This window comes from Ichthyophthirius multifiliis (assembly GCF_000220395.1).
Source record: "Ichthyophthirius multifiliis unplaced genomic scaffold scaff_1120509249641, whole genome shotgun sequence".
NCBI classification, from domain to species: Eukaryota; Ciliophora; class Oligohymenophorea; order Hymenostomatida; genus Ichthyophthirius; species Ichthyophthirius multifiliis.
This window is the reverse complement of record NW_004087509.1, coordinates 1,755-23,561: the sequence shown is the minus strand read 5'-3', so window position 1 is coordinate 23,561 and position 21,807 is coordinate 1,755. Positions and strand designations below refer to the sequence as shown.

At 16.6% G+C, this 21,807-nt stretch overlaps 3 protein-coding genes across 3 annotated transcripts, besides 42 other annotated features; 1 reads left to right on the top strand and 2 right to left on the bottom strand. All coding sequences in view use genetic code 6, as the record gives it.

Annotated features, from left to right (window-relative positions):
- Positions 1-1,268: 1,268 nt before the first annotated feature.
- Positions 1,269-1,323: a microsatellite.
- A 208-nt stretch (positions 1,324-1,531) lies between these two features.
- Positions 1,532-1,566: a microsatellite.
- Positions 1,567-1,620: 54 nt separating this feature from the next.
- Positions 1,621-1,659: a microsatellite.
- Positions 1,621-1,662: a microsatellite.
- A 1,230-nt stretch (positions 1,663-2,892) lies between these two features.
- Positions 2,893-2,971: a microsatellite.
- Positions 2,896-2,944: a microsatellite.
- Positions 2,896-2,972: a microsatellite.
- A 1,707-nt stretch (positions 2,973-4,679) lies between these two features.
- Positions 4,680-4,758: a microsatellite.
- Positions 4,685-4,730: a microsatellite.
- Positions 4,689-4,775: a microsatellite.
- A 19-nt stretch (positions 4,776-4,794) lies between these two features.
- Positions 4,795-4,820: a microsatellite.
- Positions 4,821-5,020: 200 nt separating this feature from the next.
- Positions 5,021-5,127: a microsatellite.
- Positions 5,128-6,340: 1,213 nt separating this feature from the next.
- Positions 6,341-8,070, bottom strand: IMG5_019150 (protein phosphatase 2A regulatory B subunit, B56 family, putative). The gene is made up of 2 exons (XM_004039505.1): positions 7,627-8,070; positions 6,341-7,558 (listed from the first exon to the last, which is right to left on the bottom strand). The coding sequence occupies exons 1-2, from the start codon at positions 8,018-8,020 to the stop codon at positions 6,480-6,482; spliced, it is 1,473 nt and encodes a 490-aa protein (XP_004039553.1). The 5' UTR covers positions 8,021-8,070; the 3' UTR covers positions 6,341-6,479.
- Positions 8,061-8,120: a microsatellite.
- Positions 8,062-8,090: a microsatellite.
- Positions 8,069-8,115: a microsatellite.
- Positions 8,121-8,228: 108 nt separating the features above from the next.
- Positions 8,229-8,275: a microsatellite.
- Positions 8,276-8,387: 112 nt separating this feature from the next.
- Positions 8,388-8,417: a microsatellite.
- Positions 8,403-8,446: a microsatellite.
- Positions 8,447-8,490: 44 nt separating this feature from the next.
- Positions 8,491-8,522: a microsatellite.
- A 1,452-nt stretch (positions 8,523-9,974) lies between these two features.
- IMG5_019140 (protein phosphatase 2C, putative) lies at positions 9,975-16,585 on the bottom strand (the record flags this gene model as incomplete). Its single annotated transcript, XM_004039504.1, has 10 exons — positions 9,975-10,107; positions 10,197-11,376; positions 11,472-11,624; positions 11,679-11,779; positions 12,189-12,564; positions 12,730-12,796; positions 15,265-15,428; positions 15,470-15,699; positions 15,774-15,924; positions 16,129-16,585. 10 exons carry the CDS (start codon positions 16,583-16,585, stop codon positions 9,975-9,977), a joined length of 3,012 nt encoding a protein of 1,003 aa, XP_004039552.1.
- Positions 10,122-10,175: a microsatellite.
- Positions 10,147-10,190: a microsatellite.
- Positions 11,380-11,429: a microsatellite.
- Positions 11,904-11,961: a microsatellite.
- Positions 12,798-12,855: a microsatellite.
- Positions 12,799-12,868: a microsatellite.
- Positions 12,835-12,883: a microsatellite.
- Positions 12,928-12,966: a microsatellite.
- Positions 14,277-14,330: a microsatellite.
- Positions 14,336-14,383: a microsatellite.
- Positions 14,393-14,441: a microsatellite.
- Positions 14,530-14,565: a microsatellite.
- Positions 14,850-14,930: a microsatellite.
- Positions 16,005-16,088: a microsatellite.
- Positions 16,586-17,206: 621 nt separating the features above from the next.
- Positions 17,207-17,248: a microsatellite.
- Positions 17,249-17,277: 29 nt separating this feature from the next.
- Positions 17,278-17,309: a microsatellite.
- Positions 17,284-17,316: a microsatellite.
- Positions 17,317-18,612: 1,296 nt separating this feature from the next.
- Positions 18,613-18,676: a microsatellite.
- Positions 18,677-19,481: 805 nt separating this feature from the next.
- Positions 19,482-21,593, top strand: IMG5_019130 (isovaleryl dehydrogenase, putative; the record flags this gene model as incomplete). Its single annotated transcript, XM_004039503.1, has 7 exons — positions 19,482-19,528; positions 19,723-19,732; positions 20,184-20,489; positions 20,573-20,824; positions 20,869-21,032; positions 21,079-21,265; positions 21,378-21,593. The coding sequence occupies 7 exons, from the start codon at positions 19,482-19,484 to the stop codon at positions 21,591-21,593; spliced, it is 1,182 nt and encodes a 393-aa protein (XP_004039551.1).
- Positions 20,501-20,547: a microsatellite.
- Positions 21,271-21,327: a microsatellite.
- Positions 21,563-21,612: a microsatellite.
- Positions 21,594-21,651: a microsatellite.
- Positions 21,625-21,652: a microsatellite.
- Between the last annotated feature and the right edge of the window lie 155 nt (positions 21,653-21,807).

Below are 21,807 nucleotides of genomic sequence, written 5' to 3'. Positions count from 1 at the left end.
TAATTCATAAAAAAATTATAATAAATAATCCTAATATTCTATCATAAATAAAACTTAGTTATTTTTTTATAAAAATATAATATTTTTCTCTTTAATTATAACATAATTTCATTTTTATTTTTAAATACAAGTCTATGCAAATATTATTATATTATTATTGTCTTAATTTAAATTGTCAAATTATATATTATATCTAAAATATTATTAATTTATTATCTTTTGTGAGATTATTTACTTTTTTCATTTATTATTATAAAATCTAAATAGTAATTTTTATTGTCTATAAATCTTTTATAAATAATTGTTCTTTAATAATCTTTCATACAAACATCTTTTTTGCTGTATCAAAAATATATACATATATATCATTTTTTTTATTATTTTACTTAAATAAATTAGAAATTTCTCTATATATCGCACTTATATTTTACAAAAAAAAAATAACCATATATTATTTTAAAAAAATTAGAAAAAAAAACAACTAGTTGATAATAAAATTTATATATTTTTAATACAGAAATTCTTAAGAAAAATGTATATATTCAATGCTTTTTTTTTCTTCAATGTAATTTAATTTATAATGAAATTATATTATGTTGAATGTAGTAAACCTAAAAACTAATCTTTATATATTTAAGGCGTTAATTTTAACTTAAACTAAGTTTATTTAAAAATGAAATATGTTTTTTTTAGTAATCATAAATTTATTTCATTCAATTTTGATTTCCTTTTTTTTTTAACATATTTTTTTAGAAATTTTAATTAATTTTTTATTATTTGGTATTTATCAAAAAAATTCATTTTTATTTTTATTAATTATTAAAAATAATTATAGTTATAAATAAATTAATTACCTTAAAAAGAAAATTTTAATTAGTCAATAAAAATATATATATTTATATTAAAAAAAGTATTAGAAAATATATAGCATATTATTACCTATTTTTACTAAATAAAATAGAAAATTAGTTTGAAATTTAATTCTATATACTAGAGATTTATATGGTACTTTCAAAAAAAATTAAGTATAATTATATAAATTAATTACTAATAAGTATTTTCTAATCTACATTTTTGTTTATAAATATTTTGTTTATTATTTTTTTAGATATTTTTATTTACTAATTAGTTTTTAGTTAAATAAAATAAGCTTCTAATCATTTTATTATTATTATATAAATAAATATGTTTGAATAATTATAATTAAACAATAATAAATAATTTAATGATTTAAAAAAATATAAAACATTGTTACAAAAAGTTTATTTTTAAATATAAATAATTTAAAATTTAATTAAATATTAATAAAATGAAAATTTAATTTTAAAAAAAATTCAATTTCATATTTATTATATTATAATAAAAATTAAATATATAATTAATTTTAAAAATTTTAATACCTATACACTTTATTTTATTATTTTCATATTATAATTATTATTATGTATTATGAAAAAAATTTAATAAAATAAATACAGGAAATAAATTAATACTAATAAATAGAAAAATTATTTTATAGTAATTATAAAAGAATATATATATAAAATTAATATTATATATATAATTTTATATATATTGATATTTTTAGTTTTTTGTATATTAGAGTATCTTTTTTTAATAATTTATTAAAAATATTTATTATAAAATATATATGAAAAAATAATTTCTTATCTTAATACTTATTTTTATCTTAATAATTCAATCTGTATGCTTTAAAAGTTAATATGAAAGAAAAATTTGCAAAAAAAGAAAATATAAAAATTGCATAAAAAATGCTATATTTTAAAATTAAATATAAAAATTATTTGGGAAATGTCGAGATTCAAAATGTAAAAAAGAGCTAAAAAAAAATATTAAGTATCTTTGATAAAAAAAAAATTATTAAGAAAATAAATTTTCGAATATAAAATATCTATTTATTTGAATATGCCAAAAAATACAATTGTATTGTATAAATAAAAAAAAGAATTTCATAAAAAAATATGTATATATATTTATATGTCTGAATATATGTTTTTAATATTATATTTTTTATTAATCAGTTTATTACATAATAACAATAATATTTTTCTTTATTCTAAATTCTTAAAATATAATAAATATATATATATATATATTATTTTTATTTAATATCTAAATTTTAAAATACTAAAAGTAATTTTATAATGATGATTATAAAAAGTTTAAATTATAAAGATGCTTTTAATATAATATTTATATAAATAAAAAATGATATAAGGTTCTTAAAAAATATAATTAGAAATACTAAAAAAAAAAATTTATAAAAAATACATAAAATAAATTTATTTCATGTTTTTTAAAAATAAACGAAATCAAAAAACATTTAGAAATTTTAAATAAATTTTGTGAATTTAAATGAAAAAAAATAAATATTTTTAAAAATTTATGTATACATGTATTCTATTATTATTTTTATAAACTTTATATTTAAAAATAAGTAATAAAATTTGAGTGATTTAAAATAACGCTATTAATTTTTAAATAAATATAACATATTTTATTTATATATCTTATTATATATTAAATCATAATATATTTATTTTAAAATAAAATAAAAAAATGGATGAAGAAATCGAAAACATTGAAAATATTAATGAACTTTATTCAAATTAAAATTTTTTATTAAAAATTTAACTTTACAAGTTTATTCCTAAGCCGAATAATTAAATTCTCATTATAAAGTTAAAAAATATATATTAATTATAAGGTTAATATTAAATAAAAAAAAAATAAGTACAAATTGTTAGGATATATCAGATAAAGATAAATAATATAGTGTGTTTTTTGAATTAAATTAAAATACAAAAAATTATATATATAATAAAGACTTAATTTTAATAAATGAATATAGAATTGTAAAGTATAATAAGCATAATATATATATATAATTATACATATATAAAAATATATAAATATATAAATAAAGATATATTTAATATTAGTATATATATTTTTTTTATATATTTATATATCATTATATTTGTATAGATATTAATTATAATTTAATTTCAAATTTAATGTTTTTTATTAAATAAAAAGATAATAAAAAAAAATAACCTTGCATGCTTTGAAATTTTAATTATTTTCTGAATAAGAATATTAATAGAAAAATAAATCTTATGTAAATTAATAACAAAAAACTGAATAATTTTAAAATCTTAAAGATGAACCTTAATTAGGAAATGTAGAATAAAAGATTTAATGTGAGTATAAAAATATTAATAAGGATTACGAGGATTAGAATATGGAGATTATTTATGTTAATTAATTGTATAAAGGTTTAAATTTAAAGAATATGAAGATAAAAGGTAAAGTAAATTATAAAAGTGATTTAAAAACTACTAAAGAAGGGCAAAAATATTTCTATTGCTCTGCATAGGATAATAATAATGATTATTTTGATGTTATTTTTTGGGATGATTCAGAAAAATATTTTAATTTAATAAAAATTTATAATTTTTATTATTTTTCAGGTGGTGAAGTTTAATATGGATTAAGAAATAAAGAATCAAAGGATAAATTTGAAATAAAAATGAAGAGAAAAAAATAAATATTTGTATAAGAATGTAAAATAAATAATTAATAATAATAAAATTAGGAAAAAATTTAAACAATTTAAGACATTCTTGAAAACAATTATAAATTTGTTACTGTCTAAGGAATAATAAAAGTAAAAAAAATATACATATTTATTATATTAATATTATTATATATATATATATATATTATTTAATAGAATATTAATAATGAAAACGGAAATAATACATATTTATAAATATGTGATCAAGATTAAAAAAATTACATATAAGTAGTTTTATTTGATGGCTTATATTAGAAAAACACTGAAATATTAAAAGTAAATAATGTGATTTTATTTTAAGATTTCAAATATAGAATATATAATAATAATAATTAAATAATTAATAATTTCAAATCAAAAATAATTCTTTAAGGACAAGTTCTTTGCGAAAATCTAAAAGCTAATCAATAAATTATTAAATAGAATAAAATATTAGAACAACAAAATGAATTCGAAATAAAAAAATTAATAGAAATCTAACAAGAAACGGAATAATCTGAGGTTAATTTTCAAAAAAAATATTACTCATATGCTTACATAATATCAATTTAAACAAATTAAAATTATTATTATTTCCTTTGTAGCAATAAAAGCTGTTTTAGAGTTTTAAAGTTTAATTCTAAAGCTAATAATTAGTATTTTTGTGAAGGATGTCTTGATTTTGTTAAACCAATCATAAAACTAAAGCTTAATGCATATATTTAAGACTCTACAAGTACATTACCTGTTTTAATTTTTGAGCCTGCAGCTACTTTTATTTTAGGTAATTTTATTTAAAGTTATAATATTTATTATTTTTTTAAATAGAAAAAAACTCATAATGGGTTTATGATTGTTTATAAAATAATAAGTAGGATTTAATCATTTAATTATTCTAAGATTTATAATATAAAAGATTTAAATTTTTTATATAAGCAGAAAATAAAATTTATAATAATGCTTAAGAAATATGCCATAAAGTAACTAATATTATTTAAGAATCCGCATAAATGGAATCTATTTATTTAATTGATAAAATATAAAATTAAATAAGTTGAAGTAACAATTTTAAAAATAAAATAAAATTGAATTTTTTTATTTATTTAAATAATAAATAATATAATAATTTAATTAATAAATAATATAATTATTTATTTAATAAATAATATAATTTTTTATTTTTAAAAAAATATAAAACATTATATTAAAAAATAATATATATATATATATATATATATATTTATTCATATATTTAATAAAATAATATTTTTTTAAATTGCATATTTAAAAAAAATCATAAATTTAGCATCATAATTTTTTGCATATTTTTTTTTTTATTTCTTATAATGTTTTTAATTTTTTGTTATATTTATTTTTTATTTTTTTATCATAAAGTAAAATATGCTATTTTTAATTTAAATCCCTTTTTTTAATTTTTTTAATTATATTTTATTCTTTTTATATAAATTATATTTATCTTTAAAAAATTTATTTAAAATTTCATTTTATTTAATATAATATTTTCATTAAAAAATTATATTTAAATTATTAAAAAATAATAATAATAATAATATTATAACCATTTAATTTTAGAATTTAGTTATTAGAAAAAGATGATAGGATAATATTCATATTAAATATTAAATATTTATTAAATAAAAAAATTTTGATGAAAATTTTAAGTTTTAAAGTTATTATAAACTATATTTTAATAAAATTTACTATTTGCTGTTTTTCATATAAAAATAACAAAATTATAACTTTAAACTATAAATAAATATTCTAGTAAGAAAACATCTTATTATTGAAAAATCTTTTAAGTAAATTAATAATTCAAATAATTTATATAATAGCATTTCCTTAATATAAATGCGCTAAAAAAAGTAAAAATTTTATTAGCTTAATATACTGTTTTTAAAAAAGATAATTATAAAAATTATTTAAATTATTTTTTGATTTCATTGGTAATCTTTGTCGAAAGGGTGTAAAATTAATTTTTATATTTATTAGTAACCTATAATGCTTGATATTTACATACACAAGAAACATTTAATCTATTTAAGTTATAGATAAGGATTTTATTGATAGTTATGAATATCCAGAAATAAAATTTTTAAAATATAATTTACAAAATACATAATATTTAAATAAATAATAACTAAAATATGAAAATCTAAAAATACATATTATAATTTATAATTAATATATATTTATTTTTTTATATTCTAATTAAAATATCAAATAAATTTCTTAATTTTTTTTTTATTAATTAAAAATATAATACTTTTTTATTTGATATTTTATTTTTATTTTTAAGACTCAATTAAAGTAAAATAAAGGTATTACATATATTTTATCGCCTTTTTTTTTTGATTTTTTAAAAAAAATTAAAGAAAAAATAAAAACTCAATAATTTGAAAAAGTATTTCATATTATTAATTAATGTAAAAATATTTTTTTTTATATATATATAATAGAAATTCAAATACTTTTATTACTTTTATTTAAATAAACAGAATAATACATTTTAATTTTTAACGAAAAATAAATTAAAACTATTATTTTTATATTAAATTAAGGTATATTTATTTTAAATATAGAGTATTTATAAAAAAAAAATTCCGACTAATAAATAGATATAAATAAATAAGAAAATTAAATTTTTAAGTTTTCTAAAATATAAATTTTTTATCTAAAATTAAAAAATTATATTTAACAAAAAAATAAAAATCTTTTCGGCATTTCAATTAAAAAAAAATTGCTTATATTTTATATTTAAATAGGATTTAAAAAAAAAAAATATATTAAATATCAATTTACTTATATTAATATTTAAAAAAAAAACAAATAATAAACTATAACCATAAACTAAAACAAAACAAAACAAAACAAACAACAATCACAAGCTCAAAACATGTTTATTATTCAATCCATTATTTTCACATACAATATGAGTATCCATATATGGAATAACAGGTTCTACAAAGTTCTAATTTTTCTACTTAGCTTACTACATAAACTTTTTCCATTTTTCTTCATTTTTCTACCTTTCCTTCGAATTATCACTCAATAGCAATAAACTAGGACTATTTTTTGTATTTAACGCTTTTTCATAAAATTAGTAATCTATTTCCCTTAAAATAGTTTTCAAAGCGACAAAAGAGTCCTTTAAAATTCTATGCCAGTGATTATCTGCTAAATGTACAATAACAGGTACTAACATATTAAAAGTGTAGCTTTTATAAGTTCTCACTACATTAAGGAAAAATTCATTTTCGAAAAAGCACATGGCCCTATCAGCTACTTATAAATGAGAACCGGCGATACATCTGACTATTCTTTTGAATAATTTAGGGATTAAAGGTTCGAGTTTTTTACAGTCACATACTTCGATTACTTCTAGTAATTCTTATAAAAATACTGTTTCTTTTGTAGAGTTTGCAAATGGCCAGTATCTGAGAATTCCTTCAAGAAGTGGGAAGGCCAAAGAGGGGTCTTTGGAAAGGAAAAGCATTGAACATCTCATTAATTGTTCGTGGTAAAGGAGACAGGTTTGTACTTTATGGAGAGGGACAATGACATTTTTGAAGAAAATCACATGCTCTTCTCTTAAAGGAACTGCAAACCCACTAATAATAGCTGCAAGAATATCTAAGAGTTCAGCAGCACCCGCAAATTTGTAATTTTCATGAATCAAAGTATAAAAACTATCATTTATAGCTCTTCTAATTAGCTTACGTCTAGGCACCAATTTGGCATATAATTTGTGTAAAATATTCTTTAAATATTCCCTTTCACGAGGCTCTTCACTATGGAATAATTCTAAATAATCTTAAACGAAAGAATGAGTTACAAATCCTTTCAACATTTTGACATCGATTTATTCATTCACTATTAATTGCAAAAAAAAATCTAATATAGGCTCTATGTGTACCCATTCTGGATTTACAAACACTTCATCATCTTCTGCTCCTGGTTCTAGATATATTTTTATTTATATAAAATAAATTATTATTATATATTTATAGTTTTTTTATATTTTTTACCTGATATAGTTCCGTTATTCTTTAATACAGGAAGAGGTCTGAAAATATTTTTTTCTATCATTTCAATAACTAAATCTAAGTGTGGAATGAATAAAGCAGGTATTGATTAAGATTCATTTAGGAGTTCACATAATTCCTATAAATATCCAAGACGTTCTTTTTTTTCTTTTTAATGCCTATTATCATCATTAAGGTCGTATTAATTAGAACAGAATTAAAGCCTTTTTAAAAATTAATCTCTTATTTCTTTAGGCATTCTTTTAGGGTCAGGGACTTTCTGAAATTGTTATAATAATGTCTTGTTTTGGGACGGTTATTGGGCTGATTAGGGAGTAGAGACCTTATTGGCGGTTGTAGTAGGATTTTGGGCTGGGGTTTTTTTAGTGGGATTCATTTTTTATATTTTTAATGTTTTAATTATTTGTTAAATTACCTTTTAATTTTTTTTTATTTAATTTTTTTTTCCTTTTTTTATATATATTATTTTTTAATTTGAAAAAGAGAGAAAAAATTTAATTATTTAATAAAATATAAATATTATTTATGATTTATTATTTTCTTTTTATTTAAAAAAAGTTATTAATAATAAATAAAATTTATTAATTTTAAAAAATATATATATATATTTAAAAAAAAATAATTATATATAAATAAGTTTAAATAATTTTATATATAAAATTATAAAAAACTAATAATTAATATATAATTTATAAAATTAAAAATATGAAATAAAAATAAAATAAAAAATATATATATATCTATTTTTTTTACTATTTTTTTTTTTAATATTTATTGAATTTTTTTTATTGTATATTAATTTATATAAATTTTTATTTAAACTTTTATTTTTTATAACAATTTTTAAAAAATATATATTAAATAAAAATAATATTAAAGTACGAAATATATTATATTTTTTTTATATAAATATTATATTAATATATAATTACATATTAAATATATTATAAAATATATTTATCTATTTTTACATTATCTTTATATATCTATATATATATATATATCTTTTTTTTAAAAATATTTATTTAATTAATAAAAATAAAATTAAAAAATGGATAATCATAAATTATAAAAAGAATCTAATAAAATAATATTATAGGACAAAAATAAAATTCTATAATTAATAATGAATAATTAATAATCTTTAAATGCAATAGACTATTCAATGTTATAAATATTTAATTAAATATTTTCTGTTTTAGACTTCGATGTATTAGTAATTTAATCTATAAGCAATATTTCTCTTACCTCTGGTTTTGATATAAAATAAATCTTCTAATATTTAAATATTGAAAATAAGCAAGAGTCCATCTAAAAGATACACTAAATTACTAAGTCAATATATATACTTGAAAAACAAATATAAAATGCAATTTTATTAAAAAATAAAAATATAATAACAATTATGGAAGGTAAATGTATAGGTATGGGTTATATTTTAGCCTCTAGATCAAATTTAAGAATATGTACAGATAATACAATGTTGATTTTTCCTGAAAGTAGAATCGGATTATCTATTCCTATGGTTAAATATTTTGCTGATAAAGATAAATAATATATAGTAAATTATTTGGTTTTGACTGGTCAAAGTTTAAAAGGATTTGAGTTGATATATTTTGGTTTTGCTGATTTTTATATCCCTGAGGACAAAATGAATGAATTTAAAAGTTGTTTAATTTCACTAAATAAAATGTAAGAAATGAAATTTTTAATAAATAAATATTCCATAAAGTAGAGAAATAATAACGAAGGAATATATCTTTAAGAAAAGTTTATTTAAAAGTATTTTTCAGAAAAATTCACTAGTGTAGATGAAATAGTACTAAATCTATAAAATGGTACTAAAGAATGGAACGAAAACGAAAGAGAATTTTGTAAAAAAAAACTTGACTTTATATTAAAAAGTAGTCCTTTAGCTTTAAAAGTTAATTTTTTATTAATTTAAAAAGCTAAAAATATGAACGAAGATGAATGTTTGAAAATTAATTTTAGAACTACTTATAAAATGTATTTCTAGTAGGATTTTACCAATTATTTTATGAATACAATCTAGAAAAAATAACCATAAAATTTATAGTGGAAACATAAAAATTTAAATGAAGTTTCTAGTAAAGATTTGGACTAAATTTTTGAGTAGTTGCCTTTAAATTTGGAGTTCAATATATGAAATTAAAAAAAAAGTTTTTTTTATAAATATTTCAATCAAAATAAAAAATCGTTTGGTTTTTCTTTTCATTTTTTTTAATAAAAAAATATTTAAATTTCTTATTTATTATAAAAAAACTATTATTTTTGTATTTTATTTTTTATAAAAAAATAAAAAAAAAAATTCAAGGTAATTATGCGACTTCTTATCCTTTAAAAACTTCCTTTAATAATAATCTATGTCCGAAATTATTAAAAGGTACAATAACTTCACTTTCACCTAATTATAGCCATTATCCATCTCTACCAATAGATTCTCTATAAGAAAAATAATATATATATATATATATTTATATATATATATATTTATATATATTTATATATATTTATCTTTGTTTATAAAATACCTCAATTTAGAAGAATGTATTTTGAAACTTCCATTAGTATTTTTTTCTACTATTTTTTTCAAAGATTAATTTTTATTTAATTCTTCCATATCAAGTTTAACTAAATGATCTCCTCTATACAATTTCACTTAATTAATTGGAATATTAGTTTTTGTTTAGATTTCTTGATTTTTTTAAATAACCGCATCAATTAATTTTCCGTCTTTATGTAAATACAATTCCTTTAATTTAGCTACTGAATTGGAAGCATAATTTCTCTTAAAAAGTATTAAAGAACTTACTCCAACTAAAGGAGTTAAAACTAAGGTTTTATACTTAGCATCTCCTGAATATAAGAAATAAGCAAATGACACTCCACAAAGCATAGCTAAGATATAATACCTTAATTCTGGTCTATTTTAAATTTATGCTTCGAAAATTAACTTTCTTCCATTGACCCAATCATTGTTTCCTATTTCTTTATTAGCTTATTCGTTAAATTCATCAATTAATTTGTCTTTAGGATTGAATTAGAAAGTTTCTACTTCATTGGATGATAAAGCGCCTACTCTATTATATTTTCCATTATTAACTATTTCATTAGCTTCTTATAATGATTCTTCGTCTTTTATATTTAGTTACAAATTAGCTGCTAGGATTTTCTATAAGATGTTTTCGGTTTATTCTTAGGAAATATTTTATAAAAATTATTATTCAGAACCTTAACTGCTTTCGATTTCTTTGATAAATTAATTATCTAAAGCATCTAAATTTTAAATTTGGACTTCAGGTGTTTATGTTTATTCTACTTATTTCGATAAATCTTCAATTAAACCTCTGTTTATTAATTGAGTTTATATTCTAAACATAAACAAGGCGGGATCTTCTTTATATTTTTGGAATAAAGATTATAAACTTTAAATTATTTGAGAAACTTATAAATTTTCTAATTAGTATTTTTATTATAATTCTAAAGAGTATTTTTCGATTTCTTAATTTATTTTAGTATATTGATCTTCCTATATTTAACTTAGTAAGTTAGAAGATTTTAAATTTTTAAGATTCTATAATGCTTAATAAGATAATTCAAAAATTATATCATAAAAATGGTTTAAGTCTTAATAAGCCTCTTTTAAACCTTCGACTTTGGCTAAATTTTTTAATATTTGAGGATGTTTTTATTATATTTCATTTGCTTTTTCTTTTTTTTAATTAAATAAATATATATTTTATAAAATAAATAATCTTTTTTATGTATATAAAATATTTGCTTTTGTTTTTAAATATTCTTTTTACTTTTAAGATTTCCCCATTCTGGTTTTTAAAAAATTCTATATTATCTTTCTACATTTTGTTTTTCACGAAGATAAACATTTTCATTAGTAAAATATTTTGCTGTAGTTAAATCCAATGATCCAATTTTAGAAATCAAAGTTAATTCTTAAGGACCTATAAATACATATATATATAAACATTTATAATTAAATATATTTTTTTGTTAACTTATATTGTATTATTTTGCAAGTTCCATGTATGATTGTTCGTAGTTTTTATTAAGTTAAGCTCTTAAGCATATAAATCTACTAATATCTTCTTACCTTGATCTAATTTTAATCGATTTAATTTTAAATTAAACAAAAAAAAAAAATATTTTTTTTTTTTTTTCTTTTTTTATAAATTACATTTAAGTGTTTACTTTTCTTAAATTACAAATATATTTTCTCAACATTTTTTTTTTTTTTTTCTATTTTACTTTTTTTTTTTTTTTTTTTTTTTCTTATTTTTTATTTAAAGAGATTTTTTTTTTTAAATATATATATATATATATTATAATTTATATAAACATGTTTTTTTTCCCTTCTTTTTATTAAAAAATCAAATAAATTTATTTATTATTATTAATCTAAATATTATATAAATTAAATAAAATTTTATTTTTATATCAAAATAAAATAATTAATAATTAACAAAAAAAAATATGCAAATATAAAAAAATAAAATAAAATTTCTCACATAGTAATATCAATCATGGCATTTTATTTAGCATATTCAATTTATTCTTCATCTAATTTAATTAACTATCCATCTGCATCGAGTATATAATTTCCATTATCATCCATTAAATATCCGTTTTCATCAATTTAATAAACTATTTCTTCTTCTTCTTCTACCTATTTTTCTCCTACCAATTACTAAACTATTTATGCTTCATTCACATCCGAATTTTAATTATTATATCCATTTGAACATGTCTATTTGGCATTTATCAATTCTTAAGTACCCACCTCATAGATTTCAGCAAGTATATTATTTTAATCTTTTTAAATCTCATCTACATTAATATTATATTTATTCAAAATTTCATTTACTTCAGATTCATGTTCGTGTTCTTAAAAACTATATATTAATTAATTTTCGCCTTGATTTTTTTATATATTAGTATCGTCAACAAACGTTATTTTTTTCCCAAATTCAGGCAAAGTATTATAAATTTCACTATCGTCTTTACTTTTAAAAGTACTTTATTTAGAAAATTATTATTTAACTAATTTACTTTATGCTTCTTCAGAAGGTTCACCAAAAGTTGAAATTTCTACTATATCAGAATTAGTATATATATTCTAAATATAAATATAAATAGAAATATAAATGTATAAAAATATATATATATATATATATATTTATTTATATAATATTTATATTTATATTTAATTACCTTAGTTTATTCATAAACTATTATTTATTATGATTTTTATTATATTTATTATAATTATTAAAATTATATAATTATGTTTTTTTAAAAGTCTTCTAAATTACATTTTATGTCTTTTATTTAATTTTCCATTTTCATAGTTTTTTATAAAATTTCTCCTTTTTAAATACTTTAAATATTTTCTTAAATATTTAAATATTATTATTATCTTAAAAATTATTATTCTTGACTTTATCTAAAACTTTCAATACTTTTTTATAATGATTATTTAGAATTATAATCGATTTCATTTATAATATTTTCAGTCTTATTTTATATAAATATATTTATTTTTTTATTAAAAAATTAAAAAATATACTTCATTCTTATATTAATTAAAAAAAAAAGCATAAATTATTGAATTTCTTATTGTATAATTTTTAAAAAATTATCAATATAATCTTTTGTCTATAATTCTTTTTCAAGGTAAGTACTTTCTATTTATTCTTATAAATCCTTTATTAAATTATCCAAATAAATATAATCTGACTATAATTATTTTATTCTAATATTATCTATTGCAAGGTCTTCATTTTATTAATTCTTCTATGACAAAAACTCCATTTATTAGTTAATTTCATTTAATTATTAGTCAAAGTATTATATAAACGATTATATTTATGACTCAATTTTATTTCCTATATTTAATTCTTTAATTTTTTTGTTTTTTCCATTTTGAAATTTTAATTTAAAAAATCAATATTCTATTAAATTTAAACAAAATTTTATTATTATTCATTAATATTTTATTTTAAATGTTATTAAAGTTTCTAAATATCAAAATTGTCTTCTATATTATTACTTTATTATAAATGTTAATCCATACTTTATAAAATTTATATATCTTAATTTATCTTTTATTAAATATTATCAAACTCAATTTCAATTTCTTTATTTTATTCAATTAATTAAGACTAAACATTTTCTTAAATAAATTAAATTAATAAATCATTATCTTGAGGATTTTCAATATATAAAGATCTTTATTTTATTTTTTGCTTTATTTTTTTTATTTAATTTTAAATAAATACTTAGATAATGGTTTTTAAAAAATCATTTAACTAGTATATTAAGTAAAAGGAGCAGAATTATAATTTTTATTATCTAATCCTATAAATATAAATTATTATAAATATTATATAGAATTTATATAAACCTAATAATTCTAATTCTGTTTTTTTTAATAATTAAACATTTATATTTGCATTGTTTCCGCCAATTTAACATTCTATTATTTATGCGGGCTATTTCTTTTGATCATATTAAAAAATTGGTTTATGTTAAGGATTCATAAATTTAAAAAAAAAAAAATAAAAAAAATAATAATATAAAAATATATATAGAAAGTTTATATAATATATAAATATATATATATATATATATATATATATATATATATTATAATTTTTTTTATTTATTTTAAAATATGTTTTTTAATTTTATATATTTTTTTATTATTTATTTAAAATATTAAATATAAATTAATTAAATAATAAAATATATAAATTTAATAAGTATTATAAGTTTTTATATTTTTTATAATTATTAATTAAAATCTAAATAATATTTATCATGTTTTAAATTGATTTTAAAAAACATTATAAATAAATAAAAATTTAAAATAAAAAAAAAATTAAATATTATTTAAATTGATTTTAAAATATTTTAATATATATATATATATATATATTTTATAAATATTATTATTATCAAATAAATAAAAAAAATATATATAAACAATTGTATTATTGTACAGAAAATATATTTTAAATTTGATAAATAAAAATTTATATGTTTTTAATATTATTAATAATAAATCAATATAATAATATTCGAAATTGTTTTTTATTTGGTTTCAATTTAAAAAAATCATTTATATTCAATTATTTAACTACAAAACTTATTTATATAATTTTTTTAAATATTATTATTATTATTATTATTATTATTATTATAATTATTATTATTATTATTATTATTATTATTATTAATATTACTATTATGATTTTCATTTTTTTTTATATTTTTATATTCATTTTTATTTTAACTATTTATTTATTAACTCTAATTTATATTTACAAAATTTTTTTAAGAATTTATTTATAGCATTTATTAATTAAATATTTTTTTTATTCTTTATTTAAAACTACTTATTTAATCTTTAGAATTTTCCTAATATTTATTTTAATTTTCGAGTTTTTTACTTGTTTATAATTCATTCCCTAATGTTTTATAAATTCCATAATTATTAAATTTAATAGAATTATTTAATTATTTTTTTTAATTATTTAATCCTAACACAAGATTTTCTAAATTTTTAAACCCAATTATAACTACTGTCACATTATCAAGAGATCTTCTTGTAAGAGATAATTTCATTATATTTTCGACACATTTACCACAAAAATCATGTAATTGCTTATTTATTTTATAATTTTAAAATGTTTCCCACACAATTTATCCTATTTCTTTACTTGAGCTTTTATCAAAAATACCATCACCTTTAAACATAATATAATAAGATATATTTTTTATAATATACATGCTAAAACTACAAAATCGTGGTTTTATTAAATTTTAAATTCTTTTATTTCTGGGGTTGAAATAATAACATTTTAATTGCCACCATATTTTTATATCTTAGCTTCTATATCTCCAAATGTTCTTGTAACTGAAAGCCTTCCTGGTAAAACTCTATATGGTCCTAAAATAGTTTAAACATCATTTTCAGAATTATTAATATTTTCTTAAATAATTGTTTATAATTAAGTTCTAATTTTAAATAATAAAATAAATAATAATAATATATTATTTTAATATTTGATAAAAAATATAATTTTATTTACTAATAAACTTTACCACCATGCAAATGTATTCTAATATTTTCTAATTTATTCATAGGTTTATGATCTTAAGTTAAAGCACTAATAAATTTTCCTTAATCAGTACTTAAAATAGCCCTACTATCTCCAACATTAGCAATAAAACATTATTCACCTTTAAAATAAATATATAGATTTATTAAATATTAAAAAAATATAATTTAAATATATTTATTTAAATTTGGATAAATTAAAATATATATATATATATATAATATATATATATATATATATATATTTATATATATATTATATACAAACAATATATAAATATATATAATTTTTTTTTTATATATACTAATATTTAATTAAATAATACCGACAATAAGTGCTACAACTGCACAACTTCCTGATTTTTCAAAAATTCCATATTTTTAAATATTATTTTCTACGTTTTTAAGAAATTGTATTTCAGCTTATTCAAAGCCCTATATAATTGCCATTTTCGGATCATATGGGAAATTTTAATCTTTTATAACAAACTGATGTAAATTATCTTTTAAATAATCTGCACAAGCTTCTCCTCCATGCCCATCATATACTGCAAAAAAGGAGCATTTTGGCCATTATAAATCTACTGGTTTATTATTTGGTTTTTTAATATTAAGTATTATAGCTACCCGATCTTCATTATAATTTCTTATCAATCCCTAATTTGTTTTAGCCGCATAACTGCATACAGTTCCATAACTTTTAACTGCTATTTTAGTCTAATCTATTTCCGGAATTTACAAAGGTTTTTAAGATTATTCTAAGAGAGAACAATTTTTTATCATTTCAAGTACAGATTCGTCTAGATCTTGTATAGATTCTTAATTATGTGATATATTTTATTCTGTCAAACATTTTATTAATTGCTGAGTTTTTTTGAATTATCTAGAATCTTTTTAATACGAGTTTTATTATTGAATGTCTTCTTATTGATACATTTTTTTTTTTTAAGTTTGCAAGCAATTTTGTTTTTGTATTTTTGATTGATCTGCAGTTTTTTTTAAAAATTCTTATTTTTTTTACAAATTTGAGATTTTTAATTGAATTTGCGAATTTTTATCGATTTCCGACTTTTTAATTTAATACTAAAATATATTCTTTTAACTTATTGTTTGAGTCATACTTTTTTTTATACTTGTGGATAATTAAGGAGAAAGGACTTTTTTATATTTATTTATTTTTTGTTATATATATTTTACTTTTTTATTGAAAATATTGGCTTTTCATGTAATTTTTGTTTGTTCAAGAACTTGTTTTATTTTATAGAAAAAAAAAAAAAATTATATTATTATTTATTTTACTGTTAGTATTTTAATTTTTGATTTTATTTAAAAAAAAAAATATATCTCTATATTTAAAAATCATTACTAATTTAACTAAATAATAAAATAATTAAATTAATATACATTTAAAAAATATTTAATTAATATTTAAAAATATATAAAAAAAATCAAATACAAATAATTCTAATTCAATGAAAAAAAAAAAAAAAAAAAAAACCAAAAAAAACCAAAAACTATAAGAAATAAAAAAAAGAAATAAATAAAACATAATATATATTCACATATCCATATCTTACATAAACTCAATTTTAAACACTTCCAATTCATCAACCTAAAAAAACTCATTTCCCCCAAAAAACTTTCTTAAATCTCCCTTAAAATTAACTTTTTAATCAAACTAATAATCCGACGGAAATTCGCTATTATTACACTCTTAATAATCTCCATTTTCCTTAATGCAGATATCATTTCCAAAACTAAAAATATAATCTTCTCCTTAATAGACTGCATAATCTGGATTTTTAACCCTTACGATAACTCCTTCAGTAAGTGAAAATAAGAAAGCATCATCATCTGAACTATATCCCTAATCTTTACTCCATGGAACACTAATATATGCTCCAAAAATCTTGTCATAATCCCAACTTTTAATTAGCACTAGTGTATTAGAAACTCCTTGACATTTCTAAAGGAAGTTTTCCCTTAAAAATCCATGTTAAGAGCTTCTATATAGAAGATTTAAGTGTGCTTTTTTGAATAAATTTAATTAAAAAGCCTTTACGAAGAAATCTTTATAATATTTTTCTTACAAATCTTCTAAAATTTTACTGTTTTCGAATTTTATAAATTCGATTATTGAATTTTCATCTTCTTATGATAAAATTGTTTCCGTGTCTTTTTTTTCTTCTTCTTTTTTTTATAAATTACATATATCATGAACTTATATACATGAACTGACTTACATTTATTAAATACCATTACCATAAACAAAGCTTTTTTATGTTTCCATTAAACTATTATATGTTTAAGAGTCGAATTCTTACATATATTATTATTATTATGATTAATTTTTATTTTCGTAAAAGTTTTATGAAACTTTCTTTTCCCTTAATGGCTAAGTTTCTTATATTATTAATTATTTATTTGTCAAATCTTAATAATGTTTAAGAATTTCGTTTTTACAGTCGATTTCTTCCTGTTTTATTTTTAAAATTCTCTAAAGTTCTTCACTTTTTAATTCTAATTTTTATATTATATCTTCTTATTTTTAAATTTTAGTTTCTATTTAATTAATAGTCTATATAAATTTTTCTTCTTTTTCTTTATATTGTTATATTTTCTCGTCTACTTCTTATTTCATTTAATTCATTGAAGAAACTAATTTATTATTGTTTTCTTTCATTTCATTTAATTCTTTCTAATAAAGTATATTCTCACTATATAATATTGCATTTATATATCCTTAATTATTATTATTGTATATATCTTATATTTCTTATAATCTTTTTTTTTATAAAAAAAAATTTATTTATATAAATATATAAATATATAAATATATATATATATATATATATATATATATATTAAATATATTTTTTTTTTATTTAACCTTGCATAAGATTTTTCTAGTTATAATTTATTGTTATTATTAAAAGAATTGATTTATAAACTTTACTCTTATTATAATAATTATTAATGATAAATAAAATTATATTCTTTTGACTACAAACTTTCTTTAGGAATAAGTTCTAATGTATATTCTAATATATATTTTTCTGGATTTTTAAATGAGCCTATGCAATATTTTTTGATAATATCGAAAACTTCTATTGCTTTTAAATATAAAAAGTCTTAATTTATTCCAAAAATAAATTTAAGCATTTCATAATCTAATTAAATTAATCCCGAAGGGAAATTTTTATTTTAAATTTAAAAAGAATTCGCGTTTTTAATAACTGAAAATTTATTCAAAATAAGCTCTTCCTTGCATTTTTCTAAAAGATGTTTTTGCTTAAATTTAACACCTAAATAAATTACTGTGAAAATATTTAAAAACTTAAAATTCAATAAAATTCCTTCATTTAAAATTTTTATTAAAGCATCTATTTTTAATTCATAACACATACAATATCCTATATACAACTCGTTTTGGGAAATTATTGATTTTCCTCCATATAAACATTTTAATATTTTCTCAAATACCTCACTGTCCTATATTTGAATCATTTTTACTTATTTTTCATCTTCATTTTTCGAAAATAGTTCGTCAAAATATTAACTTTCTAAACGTAAATAGGATTTATTTAATTTATATTCTTTATTATTGCATATTATTGTTATATTATAATGAGGGTCTGTGGGAAAAAGACGTTCTAGTTTATTATTTATAACTATTTAAATGGGAATTTGTATCTGCTTTTCTGATAGATTTAACATTTTTTCAATGTTAATATTAAAATAATTGATTAAACTATTAAGTTTTTTTTTTATAATTAAAATTATTAAATAACATGATATATTTAAAAAAAGAAAGAAAAATATAAATATAATTTATTAATCAATAATACAAATTTATTATTATAAAAAATTTTTGCTTTTTAATTTTTTATTTAATAAATATTTTAATATTATAAAAATAGAATAATTATTGTTATATGTTTATATATAAAAATATATTATTAATAAATAAAATTTTATATTATATATATAATTCAATGCATTTTTTTTTTATAATTATTAATTAAATGTTAGTTTTTTTTCTTCTTTTTTTATTGAACTCTAATAAAATCAAAAATAAATTACACACTAATATCAATTAATTAATAAAAAATATATATTTAATTAATTTTTAAAATAAATAAAAAAAAATATTTATTAAATAATATATATCCTATTATAATCAATATTATTTATCAATAGAATATAAAAACTATTTTAATAAAAATGATCTAAAAATCCTTCTAAAAAGCCTTTCAAAAACTCTTTTTATTTAAATAAACTCGATCTTAATTTGGTACATTAGACTATAATTTCATATCTAACTTCTCAACAGATCTATCTGAAGTAAAAACCTTATATAAAAAAAAAAACACTAAAAAAGTTAAGAGAAAGCGTCAAAAAATTCGCTGATGAAAAAGTAGCCCCATTAGCCGAAGAAACTGACAAGAAAAATTCCTTTCCAAATCATTTATGGAGAGAATTAGGAGATATGGGTTTATTAGGAGTAACGGTCCCTACAAAATATGGTGGAAGTGAATTAAACTATTCAGCCCATTGTATGATAATGGAAGAACTATCACGTGCAAGTGGTTCTATTGGTTTAAGTTATGGAGCTCATACAGCTTTATGTATTGGATAATTAGAAAGACATTGTACAGAAGAATAAAAAGAAAAATATTTACCTAATGTAATAAATAAATATATATATATATATATATATATATTTATATATATTTATATATATAAAATAAAACTAATTAAAATTAATAGTTATGTAGTGGGGAAACTATAGGAGCATTAGCAATGAGTGAAGTTGGTGCAGGTTCAGATGTAGTTTCAATGAAATTAAAGGCTGTAAAAAAAGGAAATAAATATGTTTTAAATGGAAATAAAATGTGGATTACAAATGGGCCAGATGCTCATGTATTTGTAGTATATGCAAAAACAGAGCCTGAATTAAAACAAAAAGGTATTACAGCATTTATAATAGAAAAAGGAATGAAAGGCTTTTCTTAAGGATAAGTATATATATATCTTTATAAAAAAATTTATTATTTTATTAAAAGAAATTAGATAAATTAGGTATGAGAGGTAGTAATACTTGTGAATTAATATTCGAAGACTGTGAAGTTCCTGAAGAAAATATTTTAGGAAAATTAAATAAAGGCGTCTATGTACTTATGGATGGACTTGATTATGAAAGACTAGTTTTAGCAGCTGGACCAGTTGGGTATATTATATATAAATATATTTATAAATATTAATAATATTTATAGAATAATGTAATCATGTATGGATTATGTACTTCCTTACTTAAAATAAAGAGAATAATTTGATGCACCTATAGGAAATTTCTAATTAATGTAAGGAAAAATAGCTGATATGTATGTAAAATTATAATCTTCACGAGCTATGTTATATTCGTGTGCAAAAGCATGTGATGGAGGAAATTACTCGAATACTGTAAAATATATATATAAAAATATATAAATAAATATATATATATATATATATATATTTATATAATAATTACATAAATTAATAAAAATAATTATCTATTACTTATTTTAAATAGGATTGTGCAGCAGTTATTTTATATACTTCAATGTGTGCTACTGAAGTTGGATTAGAATCCATATAAGCTTTAGGTGGAAACGGATATACTAATGATTATCCTGTTAATAGAATGATGAGAGATGCTAAATTATATGAAATTGGAGCAGGAACTAATGAAATAAGAAGATGGTTAATTGGAAGAGAATTAATGAAATAATAAAATACAAATTAATGAATATATAAAATTATATTAAATTATAAATTAAATATATATATATATATATATATATATATTGTTTACTATAATTAATATATGTTGTTTTTTTGTTTAAAATATATTTAATTATTTTTTATATTTATTAATAAATTACATATAAAAATTAATTGATTTTATTATTATTTTTTATAATTAAAATATAATACTTTATTTTTATTTTTTATTTATCTTA